Source organism: Ptiloglossa arizonensis, chromosome 3 (genome assembly GCF_051014685.1).
Source record: "Ptiloglossa arizonensis isolate GNS036 chromosome 3, iyPtiAriz1_principal, whole genome shotgun sequence".
In the NCBI taxonomy this organism is placed as follows: Eukaryota; Metazoa; Arthropoda; class Insecta; order Hymenoptera; family Colletidae; genus Ptiloglossa; species Ptiloglossa arizonensis.
Genome location: NC_135050.1, coordinates 18,244,141 through 18,259,276, shown reverse-complemented (window position 1 = coordinate 18,259,276; position 15,136 = coordinate 18,244,141). Strand labels below are relative to the sequence as shown.

The following is a 15,136-nucleotide window of genomic DNA, read 5'->3' as shown; positions in this document are numbered from 1 at the left end:
CATCTTGATCAACTTCTGGTTTCAAGTTTTTGTCTCTTACTCGGACCGGATAATCTATATCCGGTATTATTCTCTAAACGTGGTATCGATTTTTATAAACGTTTAGTGTATAGGTGTGCATATTAGGTGTAAATTTGTTCATCCAGTGATTTTCGTTGTTACAGGATGTACAGGATTAAAGGAGTCCAGTCGAATCGTTGATACATCGTATATTTAATGATTCGTAAGACACGGATGTACAATTTATTCGCGATAATTTATAAATTAATAAAAATAACGAAGAATAAATATAATAGAATAAAATTCACGCAACATTACATAACTACAATGAGCTCGCGATTGCACCTGCCCAACGTGATCATTATATTTCTACAGGCGTTAAATATTTACTACCGTTATACTGATCATTGTTTTAGTATCCTCTGTTCGAGCCAGTTCCGCTATGCATAACAAAAACGTGTGAACATCCATCTGTGAGGTAACGGACAGAAAAACACGTTCGATTCTTAACTTTCCATTCCATTGGATTACGTTTATAAATAATTTTCATACCTCTAAAATAATTCTCGTTTCTTTCCACGGTGTGTTAAAAGAAATTGGCGGAATTCAGAAAGCTTAGAGCACATTGCAACAGAATGAAACGTTCTTTTAAAGCCTCGCTTCGAATCAATTTTTCAACATTTATTACAAACCCGATACAAATTTCAGAATTCACAGACTACCATTGGTAAAGATTAACGAAAGAATTTCACAGCTTTCTTTAATACGAAGTACGATGAAAACAAAAAAAAAACGTTAATTGAAGGTAAAAAGAATACCTTCGATAAATATAAACGAGTATTTGCCTTTAAAAATAAGTATAAAATATAAATCTACTCTCGATGTGAATACTATCGCCTATCTACGATCGATTAACGTTAAAGCACGATTAATGTTCGATAATTACGATATTTCTTACAAAAGATAGAAAGGATCAGGTACTCCAAAGGGAATGAAACGTCGTTTAAGACGATATCACCGGTTTCCACGAGTTAGAATCGCTTTGAACCGAATCCGATTGTGTTTCGGACGATTGCAGCATCGACGCCTCCGGTCTGAAGAAATCGATGATCGGATGGTAATTGTAATTGATTCGTCTCTGTGGCTCTTGATACTCGTCGTAGAAACCGCCATTTTGCAGCCGTGACGAGGCGTCCATATCCAGATCGTACGGTTGACTGTACCTGCGTATCGCAAATTCATTATCGTTGCTTAAATCGAAACAAAAAGTATCAGTCTACTTCTAAACACCACGATCCAAGTGAATCCATTTAATTAATAGATTGGTACAATCGAATCCACGATTTGAAAAATAATACAAATCCAGAAACTACATTTTGGAATATTTAAAAAACAGCTCTTGCATTGGATAAATTGAAGAAACTGCCCGAAACATGGGTATAAGGTAATTGTTTTTAATTCTTCTTCGACCCAATGTGCAGTTCTGTACATTTTACATATAGTTTTCAGATTATTTGAAACCTAATTTTAAATTTGTACAGTTTTCCGACTCGTCGATTCGACTGTTTCGAAAATGTTCACTTTTCGTCGCGTACTTGTTCCCAGTCGAACTATTGTTCGAAGCTTCGGTATGTTCTTCAACGTGTGACGTGGATTCCCGTCTATAAGGTGGTCTGTTGGGTCTGACCGGTCTAGAACCTTTCAGCAACGGTCCAGTGTAACCTGGTGCTCTGGTGTTTGGCGCGTGTTGCTGAGGTAACTTGTCGAAAGGCCTTGTATTCACAGACGAAGGTTTTTTCGGTCTTGGTCTCATGGGAAGAGTAAATGTCGGTCGACTCGGTGTTGCCTCAGCAACGGGTTTCTTGTTGCTTGAACCTACAGTGTCAAAGAAACGAAATACTCGTCAATTTTGCTCGTATAATATTTACCCATGCTTCCGAAACCAAAGTATAGTTAGAAGCTCGCAAGAATGCACTTGGAAAGAATGGTTGGACAAACTTTCTGTGTTCAACAATTGAATCTCTTGTCTCAGAAAGTAAGAAAAGTTAAACATTAAGGGTTGCTTGGTCGTTGAAAGTAATAACTAGAGTTCTACTTGGTCATCTTGAGTATTGTACTTATTATTGTAGAACTCTTTCGGTAACATAATGTGCTTGCTTGAAATCGTATCGAAAGTAAAGAAACACTAGAAAAGAAATCTTTTCAGATTTATTTACATACGAGGGGAAAAAAATATGTTCTACGCAAAATAAATCTTTTCAAATACATTACATTACCGAAGAGGATCTGAATAACAAGTCGAAATTCATTTGACACTTTCGCGTACCAAGGGTGGTGTCAAAATTATTCGAGAATTTGTTCAGGTAGTTCAATTTGGAGACATCCTCGAAGTCCTCTTTCTGATCGTTCGTCGTGGCGAAATCGGAACCCGGAAAGGATTCTTTCAGGCTAGAAGTCGGTTCCTTGTGATGAGGCGGGAAGATCTCGGCGTAACCGTGCACATGGCAGCTGCAGCAAGATGGCACCTTGAATATGTCCATGTGGAGACCCAATTTGCTGTCCCAGGTGAGCAGCCTGTGGTAATTGTACACTTGCACGCACGACGATCGATAATTCTCCGAGATGAAGGAGCAACCCGATTGTGGATTCCTGGAATTTACGGATCAATTTCATCGTTATTTAATCGGCTCGGTGGCATCGACCGTGGACGATCGTTCGAGGAATCGTTTTTTAACGAGAGTCCAGTTTAGCCTTGCCAATGAAAAGAAAGCGAAACGCCACATTTATTGCGCACAGTGGTCAATTTTTTCACCGCGAGCCACTGTGAACAAGGTAGCTATTTTGTTCACTCGTTCGTGACGAGGTTTCAATTTCTACGACGAACTTCATGAAAATGTTTCGGTGAAGCAGTTTGAGAAAGCGTCAACCGAATCGAATATCTGCTCCCACTAAAGTACGGAAACAAATCATCGGAATAAATGATAGAGATGAATTCCTTCGAGAATAAAAGCCACATGTCCACGTACAATAAAGTAGTTGTACTTTTTCAAGGAGATCGATAGTACGTTGTATCATTGTTTAGAGTAATTAAAGAGCGCAAAAAATATTCTTTAACGACTTCGTTGGTGATTTCGAATTTAAGTAATGGAACATTTTTACAAACATAGGGGAATATAATTCCAGAACGATAAACTAATTACAAATAATATTATTCCGTACGTTCGCAAATACTTTCTGCAAATACGATTATTCTTCGAACGTTGTAAAATTCTTTTAATGTTTCCTCCGATTGCTATACGATATCCTCAACTTTCGTTTTATATTCTATCTATGATCTCTATTTTTCGTAGCTACGTAGCTCGTAGAAAAATAATCTTATCTCCGATCCACGGTCGTTATTTCAGAAATATTTCATTATGACATTGTACGGTTCGGCATTCGAATATCTCTTTTGAACTAAAGAAAACCGAAGCATGTAATAGTAATTATGCTCTACTTACGAACACTTTTCCAGTCTCAGAGTCTGCGTGTGTTCACCGGTATTTATTATGTATTTCCAAATGCCCGAAGCTGCTCTGGCTAACTGTGGACGCGCATACTTGATGACCGACGGACACGTGAAACCCTCTTCGACGTTTTCGAAAACTGAACTTGAATCGGATCTCCTGAAATGGTTTGAATGATTACATCCTTATGATAAATTCAAATAATACAATGTAAAGAAAACGTTTCACTGACAGTTATCTTATTTAAAGTCCTATTTGAAATAATTATAAGTTATAGTGCAATGTAATTATCTTACAAATGGCCCATTAACAAAATTGAACCTTTGTGACATTAAATATTGTCTAATTGTATCGGTAAAAAGTAAAATGTAAAATAATAGTGCAGTTACATTTGTATAATACTGAATGTAAAATATACAAAAATATTATATATTATATTAAAAGTTTTTCGAATATTGACACGTATTTACAATATACTATTCAGTATACTTTCTAACCCTGTACGAAGATAGTTCTCAATATTGTAATGCACCGCTGTCTAGAAGGTAAACATTCAACAGGGGCTTAGTGCCACTGATACCTGGTTAGAACATACGAGTTGTAGAATAATTGATGAAAGTACTTGATAAATTATCCAATACTTTAGTAGCAAATTTTCTTTTTCTTAGATAATTGAAAATTTTCTTTTTAATTATATTTGTTACCAGAATGATTCGAGATACAGAGTAACTCAATGGTTGAATGTTAAACTCCGAGAAAGAAATTGATACAAGATATATTGGTTTAATTGCCAAGCATATCTCACCTTCTAATTTCATTGCTCTCGTATCGATTCTCGTATCGTCCGGTATACTTATTTTCGAATTTACTTTCAAGAGGCAGGGAAACTGGCAGCCTTTCACCGGAATCATCGAAATCCTGAGACTTGTAATCGGTCAGCAAGGCAGCGACCATCTCCTTGTTGCTTCTCAAGCTTCTAGTGATCGCCTCGCTAAAGATTGTTCGTTCGATTAAAATCAATGAACCGAAGAAACGAAAAATAATTTCGTGATCGTTACGAACGTTCTTCGAATTGAATAAATTTCTCTAATAGCTGTTTCGTTGAACTCTCCGCGTACAATTCGATCTAAAGCGTACCGTGTACATTATACAGATCGCAATTTGCAAAATCGCACCGCGGGAGAAGAAAAGAAGAACGAAAGTTGACGCTTTCCCCGTTGGTACCACGACTTCCTCTCCCGTGCAGAGCGTCTCGTGATAAAAGAATAGCTATGAGAACGTGGAATCGAAATAACAATTGCGCAATGGACGATCAAATGTATAGAATTACAGGAAAGTACTTTCTTCCATTTTAACGAGCCCGTGGGTTGTGTCGTTGTTGTGAAACGTCTAATTGAAGTCAACCCCTGTCCCCCGTATTCGTGAAAGTGTTGTATCAAGGATCCACATCGGTGCACGAATTGGTTGCGTAATTGTTGCATTTCGGTGAAAACTAAGAGAAATATACGCTACGAGACTACTCACTGCGGATAATCGGAGGCTTCGAGGCAAACCGTCTTTGTGAAGAAAGTGCACTCCTTGTCCGTGGGATCCCTCTTCGCTTCCGTGGGTCGTCTCGGCGGTCTGATCAATGGCGTTCTGTTCGGATCTGTAGAATTACATTTATTACACTTCGAGATCGATATCGCTGCCAATGTAATTCAATTTCACCAATATATTACGGTTGTTCACTTAATTAACGATATGGTAGATCGCCACGCTTGGAACGTAGGTTCTATGAAACTTTAAAGAAATGCAATTCGAATGCATTTCGAATTGCATTTCTTACGACTACGATCTTGGATTATTCCAAGATGAAAAAAAAACAATTAACAGTTCCAAGGATTAAGAACACTTCAAACGCTGTTTGTACGTCAATTTTAAAGAAATGCATTCGAAATGCATTCGAAATGCATTTCTTCTCAATTTATATCTACGATCTAGATTATTCCAAGGTAAAAGAAAATGATAAGTTCCGAAGATTAAAAACACTTAAAACGTGGCTTGTACGTACTTTTCATTTTTGAACGATTTATTTTTAAAAAGTAATTCGGATTTTCATAGAAACGAACCTCTGCCGGTGAAATGTTAGAGAAGTAGAGAGAATGCGACGTAAATTCATATTCTAATTGACCGAGACTTTCTATCGTAATTATTGTTGCACGAAGTCTTGCGTTAACACGCAATAAAATTGTTTTCCAGTCGTTTTTGCAACGAGGGATATTTTTGTATTACTACGGTGATCACCGTGCCTCGTTTCATGTTATAAAGTAAAAACCAACCTGTATAAACGTTCCTCCTATTCGTGGACGATGGTCTTCCGGGGGATGGTCGATAAGTGGGTCGTTTTCTTAAACCGGGTCTAACGATTTTCAATTCTTGGGCCTGTGATAAAAAATAAAATTCATTTTCATATTCCATAGAACGTGTCGTCCAAGCTTCGTTAAAAAATTCTGTTTTTCACTCGCACCGTACGATTGTAATTCCAACGTTTCTCACGCAATAGAATAAAGAGTTTCTCGAAAGTATCCCATAGATGTCAACCCTTTTGTAATTTCTGCTCATCTTGATTTCATAACGATAATACGAATTGTTTTACCGAGAATAAATTTCTCGTCGTAACGAAAATGTACAATACAAATTGTTCGAGTAACGCTTAAAAAGCATAGATGAAATTCTTCGTTTCGTAAGGAGTGGATAAGCACGCTCATCCATCCTCTCGTTGAATTTTTATTTCTCCCTCCATGAGTTACAACTAAATTTCAATTTCAACTGTTGCTATCCACCGAGAAATCTTAATCGCCTGTAACAATATACCCACGGGTTTCTGTCTTCGTACGTTCTGACTCGGTACGCTAATTAATGCCCAGAGTGGAAAGTCTCCCATATATGTATATTCATCGAAAAAGTTTACGCTCGTCCACCACGGGGTTCTCGGAGAATTTCTACGAGGATTATAATTAAACACATCGATTGCAGCCGCGAGAAAGTGCTCGCGCGAGAACGTAATCTTCGTCACGAACGAAAGTGTCCTCTCTAAATGTCTCAGATACAAAGAGACAAACATTCGAATGGAAACTTGCCACGAAATCGCAGTAATACGAGCTAGGAGATCGCAAACGTTAAATTAATCGCGAACTGGGGATGCGAACGACGAGATGAAAGTGAATCGTGGTGTACCAAGACGTTAGAATAAATACGATAGATGAGTTTCGATATGCGTATAACAGAGCCCGTTAATACGAAAGCTGACAGGAGCTGAATAAGACATTTGCACGATTGGTCGACGTGACAGGTACATTTGTAAATAAGTATTACAATCGTAGAAATTATACGAGGAGAATATTATTCATTGGAAGGAAACTTTACGATGATTCACTACAGAGGGAAGTTCTGAGATACTACTTTCTCTTTTGTATCTTTTTTTTTCTTTTTCTCCAAATAAAAATTTTGCTCGCTAACTCTGGACATTTGTGGACATTGCAACTGTAAATTATCAGACGTCGGTTTGTACCTTCACGAAACAACGTTCTTTCTCAAATTAAACCGTAACTGTACATTGCAACGATACTCACGACCGCAATAGATAAACTTTCCGATTTCCGTTAAAAGGTTTCTATTCACCTCTGGTAGTTCCTCCGGTGTCTCTTCATCACCCGTAGCGTCATCCGGTATAACCTTCGCGATGTCTGCACTGATCGGTAGCGCGAGTCCTCTGGTAGCGTTTCGTCGATTTCCATTACCAAAAGAAGACCGAACCTTTTCCAGTAACGGAGAGATGTTCGATTAATCGCCGTCATAGATTACTTCGTCGTTTGGAGTTCTCGTGGAAATAAGTTTCCATGATATTTAAATAAGATTTTTTGCCTCAACTCGCCAAATTTATCTCGTCCGTTCGAAACTTTCGATACATCGGAGATGAAAGACTATTACCGACGATGAAAAATCGAAACGACGCGGACAAAGTTGCGATGCAAAAGTGCAACGTAAATTCGAGTAAACGCGAACCGTTATCCGAACTCGTCCAGATTGAAATTAACGCTAATTATCTTTCACCGCGAGGAGACTTCCGCAACGAAACGAAAACGATCGATCTGGAACTCTCGTCTCTCTTAATTTCCGATCGTATTTAAATCGACCGTGTTACGACGTTAATACCTCGAACGTGTAATTAACCGTGGGCGCGTAAATGTTATTTAAGTAAATAGAAGCCTTCTCTCGCTCACCGAAATCACCGCCGTCTTGTTCTCGGATTCTTGGTCGTTGATCTTGATGGACGTGACGGTCGTCTCGTTGTGTTCTTTACGGTCGTTAAAGTCCCCGTCGTCTTTGAGATCCTCCTCAGCGCCGACATTAATCGAGGATAGTAGCACGACTGCCTAGAAAGTGAAACGACCACGAGATCGTTTGTGTGCGTTCGCATAAACTTATTATTATCACCGACAATAACATTGTACGCGGACGAAGTCGTTCGTCACATTCGCCCGCGGTCGACTTATTATCGTACGCGCTCGTAACCGTCGCCAGTCGAATCACCGCGAATGATTAATCATTTCCATTGTACCGGCCGTTACTCGCATTCGATGTTTCAATTTTCAGACCACTACGACCCGAATTACTCGTATAAATACAGATCCACGAAATGTTCGATCTATTCTCAATTCGGAATTAGGAATCGAGTACAGTGGGACGATACCAACGTATAGATTAGACTATACGTAGTTAGAATTGTTCTCAACATTTCATAGGTTTCTCAAATATAGGTATATGAGATAGATTTTAATTTTGTAAGTTACATTGCTTCGTTTATATTTTTAATTTAGATTTTCCCTTCCATTTTCTTATTCTTTTTCTTTCTATCGTAAAATGCAATCGACATTATTTTAAAACGTTCGCTTATATTCGCACAATTGTAGATTTTTCAGAATCCCAAAGACGGTTAGAAAGAACATCCGAGATATCAGCCGGATAACTGTACAACGTTCGTTAACCTTGAACAGTCGACGATTCTGTGTCTCCGGTTAACTGTACGTGAATTCTAATCGCGCGATGCGAAACAAACGAGAATCATAAAAATACCCTAATTAATATATCAAAGAGATCGGCAAATTGCTTTAACAGTTGTTAAATCGATCACTCGGGTTATTAACCGTACGCTAATTCTAAAATACGGTACAGCCAGCAACCGACGCTACATCGTAACGCGATTAAAACGAAATACCCGAATTCAGCGACTTTTTTCTCCTCCACGGACACGTAATTAATTCATTTCCGTTACAAACAGAATTTACGACCCTCCTGTGAGTCGAGAATAAAGAAAGAAGACTCCTGATAAAGAATCATCGTGTCCCGAAACTGGTATTGCCTCTTTTTTTTTCTTTTTCTTTTATCTCTCGCGAATTCTTCGGAGTGTACGAGTGCAACGCACTCGGTCTTATCGCTTTCAGACGATCGTTCATTTGAAACGGACCCTTTCCCTCTCGTAATCGTAACGCGCGCGCTTCGACCGTCGCGATAAGACTTCCCGAACGAGACAATGGCACAATTCCGCTATTATGCGTGCGAGAATTAATCACGGGGGAGCGTTACGCGCACCTCTTGTTCGTTAAGGGGTTACGCCACATCGACGACGACAAAACAGAGGGTATACGTTTTTTTTTTCTTTTTCTTTTAACAATACTTCTACGTCCGATCGAATTTAATTTTTTACCACGAACAAAACGTACAATAAGTTACCAAATTACATTTTTCATTCGTACATTACCCGCGAACAAATAAAATGATCTCGTGTCCACGGTGGATACACTCGCGCAAGGCAGATAAATAACTTTTCGTCCGCTACTCGTTGAATAAAAATAAAAATTTGAATTATGGAATGATCCGTGTCACAACGAACGGATAAAAATTTAACCACTCGAATATGCATCGCGAATAAATCACCGTGGGTTGGTTTCGTTTCGTTCGAAGAAAGTTCTATCTCTCTGACATAAGTGGCTACAATTTCAACTATACGAAAATCAATTATTTTTTAATGTGTTCTCTGTCGTGCAAGAATTTTTTTAAATTCGAAAAATTGTATAAATTACGAGAGAAGACAAACCAGACCTTCTTTTTTCATATTTCTGAAACGAATTGCAAGGAGAAAAAAAAATCCGTACGATGTAATCGAAAAGATTTTACAACATTGTTACGATTTATTTCACTGCATCACCCGTTTATCGTTCAATGAAAAATGATTTTTTTCGACTTCGTTTCATCGTCATGGCGCAACCCTTGAACTCGGTGGAGATCCACTTATCGCGGAAGAGATCGTTGAAAGCGGATTGTGTGTCGACTGTGGAGAAACGTTTCAGCGGAAGTGGCGGTTGTAACGGGCGAACCGACACGAAAGCGCGCGGCGGGCAGCGTCGCGAAATCGTCGTGAAAATTCTAACGGGTGAAATTTCGCGATCCTCCACCGGACGACGCGAAAAAAGAGAATGATAAAAACAAACGTGCACGAGCGATGCCTGCAATCCGCGAGAAACACGCGCCACCGGTGAAAGTTACGTTGCTGAAAACGTTGCCGGCTAGTTTCGAGCAAAACGTGTGTTTACGTTCGCTTGTACGATTGTTCGGTCAACAGTGAGGTTAGGTTTGAAAACAGAACTCCGGTTGCACGTTTCTTTTTCTCGTATCTCGTATCTCGTCGGTGTAAATAAACGTTTACCCCTGATTCTTCTTTCGTTTAACCTTTTTATTGTTCGTGCACGTAAATATGTAAATTCGAGATAAGCGAATCAAATATACCGACAATTATGCAAAAAAGGTAAAGCACTGACGCCAACTTAACCTCGAAACTAGTTTACTTTCCTTTCCACGCACGATGTCGAGAAATCTTTCGCGCGATAAAGATTTCTCAAGCTGGTTTTACTTTCCACGCACGATATCGTGAAATTTGTGCGATAAGGATCGTTAATAGGGTAACAAATATTGATAATAAATCCTCGATGCAACGAAACATCGAAACGACGAGACAGGCGGACGTTGAGTTCTCCGCGATCGGTTCGCGCCAGTTCGAACAAATCGTCCGATTAATCGACGACAGTGTAACGCTTCGTTGGAGATTTTCATTTATCACGGTTGCCTAGTTTCTCTCTTCGAATTTCAATAAGCGGTTGTGTAACTTTCACGCCGATACGGATACACGCGACATGGATGACTTTCTAAAAGATGAATTTCCGACAATACCGTCCCGTGTCTCCCCAGATTTTTCTTCTTAATTGGAAACCAACGACGAAGTCAACCGTTGGTGTACCGTCGGAAGTTGCAAAGATCTCTTCCGGAGCGAACGCGAATCTTATTGGTCGGAGTTTCTATCCCCTCCTTTGCAACGCACGCGACCGAACGAGGCCTGCGCAGAATGTCATCCGTTAGCGATGAATTTAAACTTCTTCGATTTTTTTTCCCACGAAACTTGATACACGGAGTTATCGAGTTACTTTTTAACTCTCAAAGTTGTGGATAAAATATACGTTCGGTTAATTTTTTTTAGAAATCAATAGCAATGGAAAAATATCGAACGCGAAAAATATTTGATATTGCATTGGTTCAGCTTCGGTGAAAATTGTAACGAGATGGTAACACTGTGACTAATCGGACGTTTATAAAAGATCTGATTTCTTTTGACAAATTTGTCGTATCAAGTCACGTTGAACACATCGTGTCGTGTTTAGGTGGTCCGACATATTCGAAGAATCGCTCCAGGGTAGTATTCCGTCCGATGGATGTCCGATTTCGTGTTGTCAACTTTGTTGTCGCTGGAGGTAGTGACCGGTAGAGCTGACGTATCTCGATGTAGTATCGCGGTTTGAGCTCTAGCGTTATCAGTTACGGAAGATCGAGCGAGTCGTGTCGTACAGTTTCGATTCGTTTCTCTTCGCGATCTTGGGGAATCTTGATCCTCGACGTCCTAATCTCGAGGAATCTTTCACCTCGAGGCAACGCGTTTCATTTTTGGCACAAATCCCGACACGATGGAACGTCTAGACCGCAGCTGCGAGAGCGAAGTGTTAATGCTGTCGGTGCAGGAAGTGGGCAATGTAACAGCACGTGTGATGCATTATGCCACGTGAAATAACCGTAAAAGTGGAAATTCCAACATATCCTCTTTTGTTTGCAATCAGCTCTGACCCAGTAACCATGATGCTCACCAGAAGGAAGAGCTACGATTTCACTGAGTGATCCTTTTCTTTCGTATCGCGAATCATCATCAATTCTTAGCTAATAGCGCGCGATTTTCAGGATATTTCGTAACTCGCGCCCGTCGTTATGATCATTTACGTCGAACGGGTGTAACGTTCCTTTCAGTTTTCTTCGAAAAATTGATCGACCGTGGACAATTGTTCCGTTTCGTTCCTCCGCGATCACTCGTCGTGAAACGACGACAATTATCGAGATGATCGCCGCGCGAATAATTTCGAACGCGCGTCTGTTCGCGAAACGCGTGATTTATGTTTAGAAATGTTCAAGCGCAAAATTCGTTCTTCGAAACGTCGTTGATACATTCCGTTTACAAACAATTGACCGAAGAATGAACTTTCGAAACGTGTACGACCGTTCTCGCGCGGTCGACCGATAATGAGTCATGAATTTTGAGAGGAGAGTTTCGGAAAAGAAAGAACGGTAATAGAAAACTTTCTAACGTTCGTATGGATTCTTATTTTTATGACACGGTCTGGGAGAACGACACTTTTCTTAATGCAATGACACGAATAACAACGGTGCTTAATTTTCTTCGGACTTTCATCGTAAACTTTCGTGGACGTTAGATTATCATCGAAAACTTTCACCGAGCTTATCGAGCTACGATGATAAATGCTTGTCGTAAATTGTAAATCGTACTGGACCCTCGATATTACGTCGATACAACGAACGAAATTGCCTGTGAAATTGCGAACGAGATTCTAATTTTACAGCGCACGGAGCTATCACGAGCACGATCTACTGGAAAATATTACTAATTCGTGAAATGGGTTATCGTAGCTACCCGTAGTAATTAGAATAAATAATTTGCTTCGACACGGTTGTTCCACTGTTTGGCGACTCGTTTCCCGATTTCTCTGAATCGATTTTATGGCCCAGTCTCTACTCCGCGATTGAATAAATTAATATCGGGCGAAGCTAACGAACTATTACCGCCTGAACTTTCTATCGTTCTTGTTGTTTATTAATCAAGCTATCGACCAACGAGGATCGTTAGCCACGAATCTGCAATTTTAATCAATGTCCGACTCGGATCCATCCAACTCGGGAAAATATTTGAGCAACGCTAAAATCGGCTAAATTTATTCGTCCGAGTCGATAAATCGAGTTACTTTATAACTTAATCGATCCGTTGAGAAGATCGATAGTTACTCGAAAAATAGACAAATGTTTTGTAAACGTTGGAAACCATTCGTGCTCAAAAATTATATTTCCGACGATCGACTATCTCAAATCTTGTTCAATTTATGTTTCCAGTTCTGTCACGGACAAGTTAATGCTCTTCAAAAATTGAACGAACCTTTCTTCGCATTAAATTCGAATTTATCGCTAAAACGAATACAAACAGTACGTAACGAGTAGTAATCGTAATCTCAATCTCCAGAACGAAGGCGTATCGAGTTTTTTTGAATATTCATTTTTATACGCGATTTATCGACGGGCCAATTTTTCAAAATACCGACTGAAAAGTGAAACAACGAGTCGATCAACGAATGGCGATAAATTAAAACGATCCGGAGACCGGTACCGTTGCGCGTCTCCGATAAGCGATTTTCCATCCTCGTTGTTAAGAAATTTTTTACCGGTTGCGCGACAGGGAACTCGATATCCAGCAGCGATTAAGGGGAAGCTATTTACTTTTCCTGGTTCCGGCAGGTTACCGGATCAAGGCCACGCAAAGGTTGTTCCACTTTACCCGAGCAGAGGCAACAGATGTGGCCAGGTGAGCAGTCAGTCACCTTTCCATAACGAAAACACCGGGATCGTTTCCGAAGATACCCCCGGCGTGTTCGATCGGGCCACGATTCGCATCGAAACACGAATCGACGATTATCTCGTCATTTTATGCGAAAAGTTAAATGTCACGGAGATACTACCGGCCGTTGAATAAATTTCATCGTGGAACGATTCCTGCGAAAAGTCCAAATCCGGCGCGGAACATTTTCTAAACGTTTCCAAAGAAAGTCCGACAATGATATCGGTTGTAGAAAATACGCGACGGAATTTTAAGTGGCGCAATTTGCGTTCCATCGCGCGTATTTTTTATAATGCCCGTAATTACACCGCGGAGAGCGCACGGGACCGATCATCGAACCGATCGTATACGCGAAAGTTTCGTGTAATTACGATCGACGTCTTTGACGAATTCCGAAACAAAAATCGGTGAAAGTCGATTCGTTTCGATTCGTCGATGATTTTCTACGCGCAGCGTTTTCCTGCTCGCGTTAGCAGGGACGAGAGATTTTTTTCATCGAGCTCGCGACGAAGATCGCGAGAATCGAGGCATAATATTGATCGTCTCACCACCGAAATCAGAAGTAATCCTCGCGTCATCGTTGTTCCACGGTGTGTTCTTTCATCAACGGGGATCTCTTCTCGCTTGTTGGCCGAACACTGAACAATTCACTGTCACCATCGACCGTCTCCGACCCTCTTCCACGATTACTTCCCGACGCGTGATTCTCGAGTTCCTCGTTCCTTCAGCGACGAGCCCGAACGAAGCGAACAAATTGCGAACCACTAATCATCGGTGGGTACCGGTCGACGCTCCTCGTTAAACACTTCTCTCTGCTCGTAGTCTCCGTTGAAAAAAGAAGAAGAAGAAAAAAAATGGAAAAAAACGAGTTCCTTGAATTTATTATGTACCACGGTCTCGTCGATACGTTCCCTCGATGATAGATCGGTGAATGAGCACGTTTCGCGTGGTCGTTCCGTCGGCGCAGCGTCCTTGCGCTTGAAACAGAGGACACGGAGGACACGGAGGACACGGAGGACACGGAGGACACGCGGGGTCCATGCGTTTCGGGCGTTGAAAAATTCTGCGGTCGCGGTAGGCGCGATGGTTTCGTCTTTGAGCCGCCGCGAAGTGCGTACGGTCCTCGCCGGGTGGAAGGAGACGCCGCGCTCGAGAAGAAGAAGAATCGACTCGATGGCTGGTGGCTCTCACGTGGGGATAATGTAGGAACGAGCGTGGTTCGTCCTGCGTGTTCCCCCTTCGTACAGCCGTGACCGAGAAAACCGGACGGCGGATAAGCGTGTCGTATTCGAGAGGAGGAAGAAGTCGGCCACTCGACCTCTCCTCCTTCCACCACGGTGTGGTACAGCTTTACTATCGCGAGGCAGCTGCGAGAGGTGATCGCTCGCATCACCCTCGATGTGACAGCACGTCACGTTTTATTCCCGATACCTTCCCGATTGACTCATCTTCCCTCTTTTATTCGACGTTTATTCCATTTTTTGCTCTACCCGCCGCGAGATACCCGTTCTTGCGTCTACTCCACCGTTAGGGCCGCTTTTGACACGTTTACCGACACGTGAGTTCTTCATCTTTACAGAATCATCTTTAT

General features: G+C 40.9%; 1 protein-coding gene across 1 annotated transcript; it reads right to left on the bottom strand.

Annotated features, from left to right (window-relative positions):
• Positions 1-235: 235 nt before the first annotated feature.
• Nt1 (Neurotrophin 1) lies at positions 236-14,373 on the bottom strand. The gene is made up of 10 exons (XM_076306822.1): positions 14,094-14,373; positions 7,772-7,924; positions 7,170-7,304; positions 5,828-5,930; positions 5,031-5,154; positions 4,312-4,497; positions 3,501-3,665; positions 2,327-2,649; positions 1,596-1,875; positions 236-1,223 (listed from the first exon to the last, which is right to left on the bottom strand). Exons 1-10 carry the CDS (start codon positions 14,121-14,123, stop codon positions 1,004-1,006), a joined length of 1,719 nt encoding a protein of 572 aa, XP_076162937.1. The 5' UTR covers positions 14,124-14,373; the 3' UTR covers positions 236-1,003.
• Between the last annotated feature and the right edge of the window lie 763 nt (positions 14,374-15,136).

What these genes read in the sequence shown, in the direction of transcription:
- Nt1 (XM_076306822.1), bottom strand. Translation starts at nt 14,123, where the DNA reads ATGACGCGAGGATTACTTCTGATTTCGGTG. An exon ending in CACCGGAGGAACTACCAGAG is followed by an intron (nt 5,931 to 7,169) that starts GTGAATAGAAAC and finishes TTTTTATCACAG; the next exon opens with GCCCAAGAATTGAAAATCGT. An exon ending in GAGAGCAATGAAATTAGAAG is followed by an intron (nt 3,666 to 4,311) that starts GTGAGATATGCT and finishes AAACCATTTCAG; the next exon opens with GAGATCCGATTCAAGTTCAG.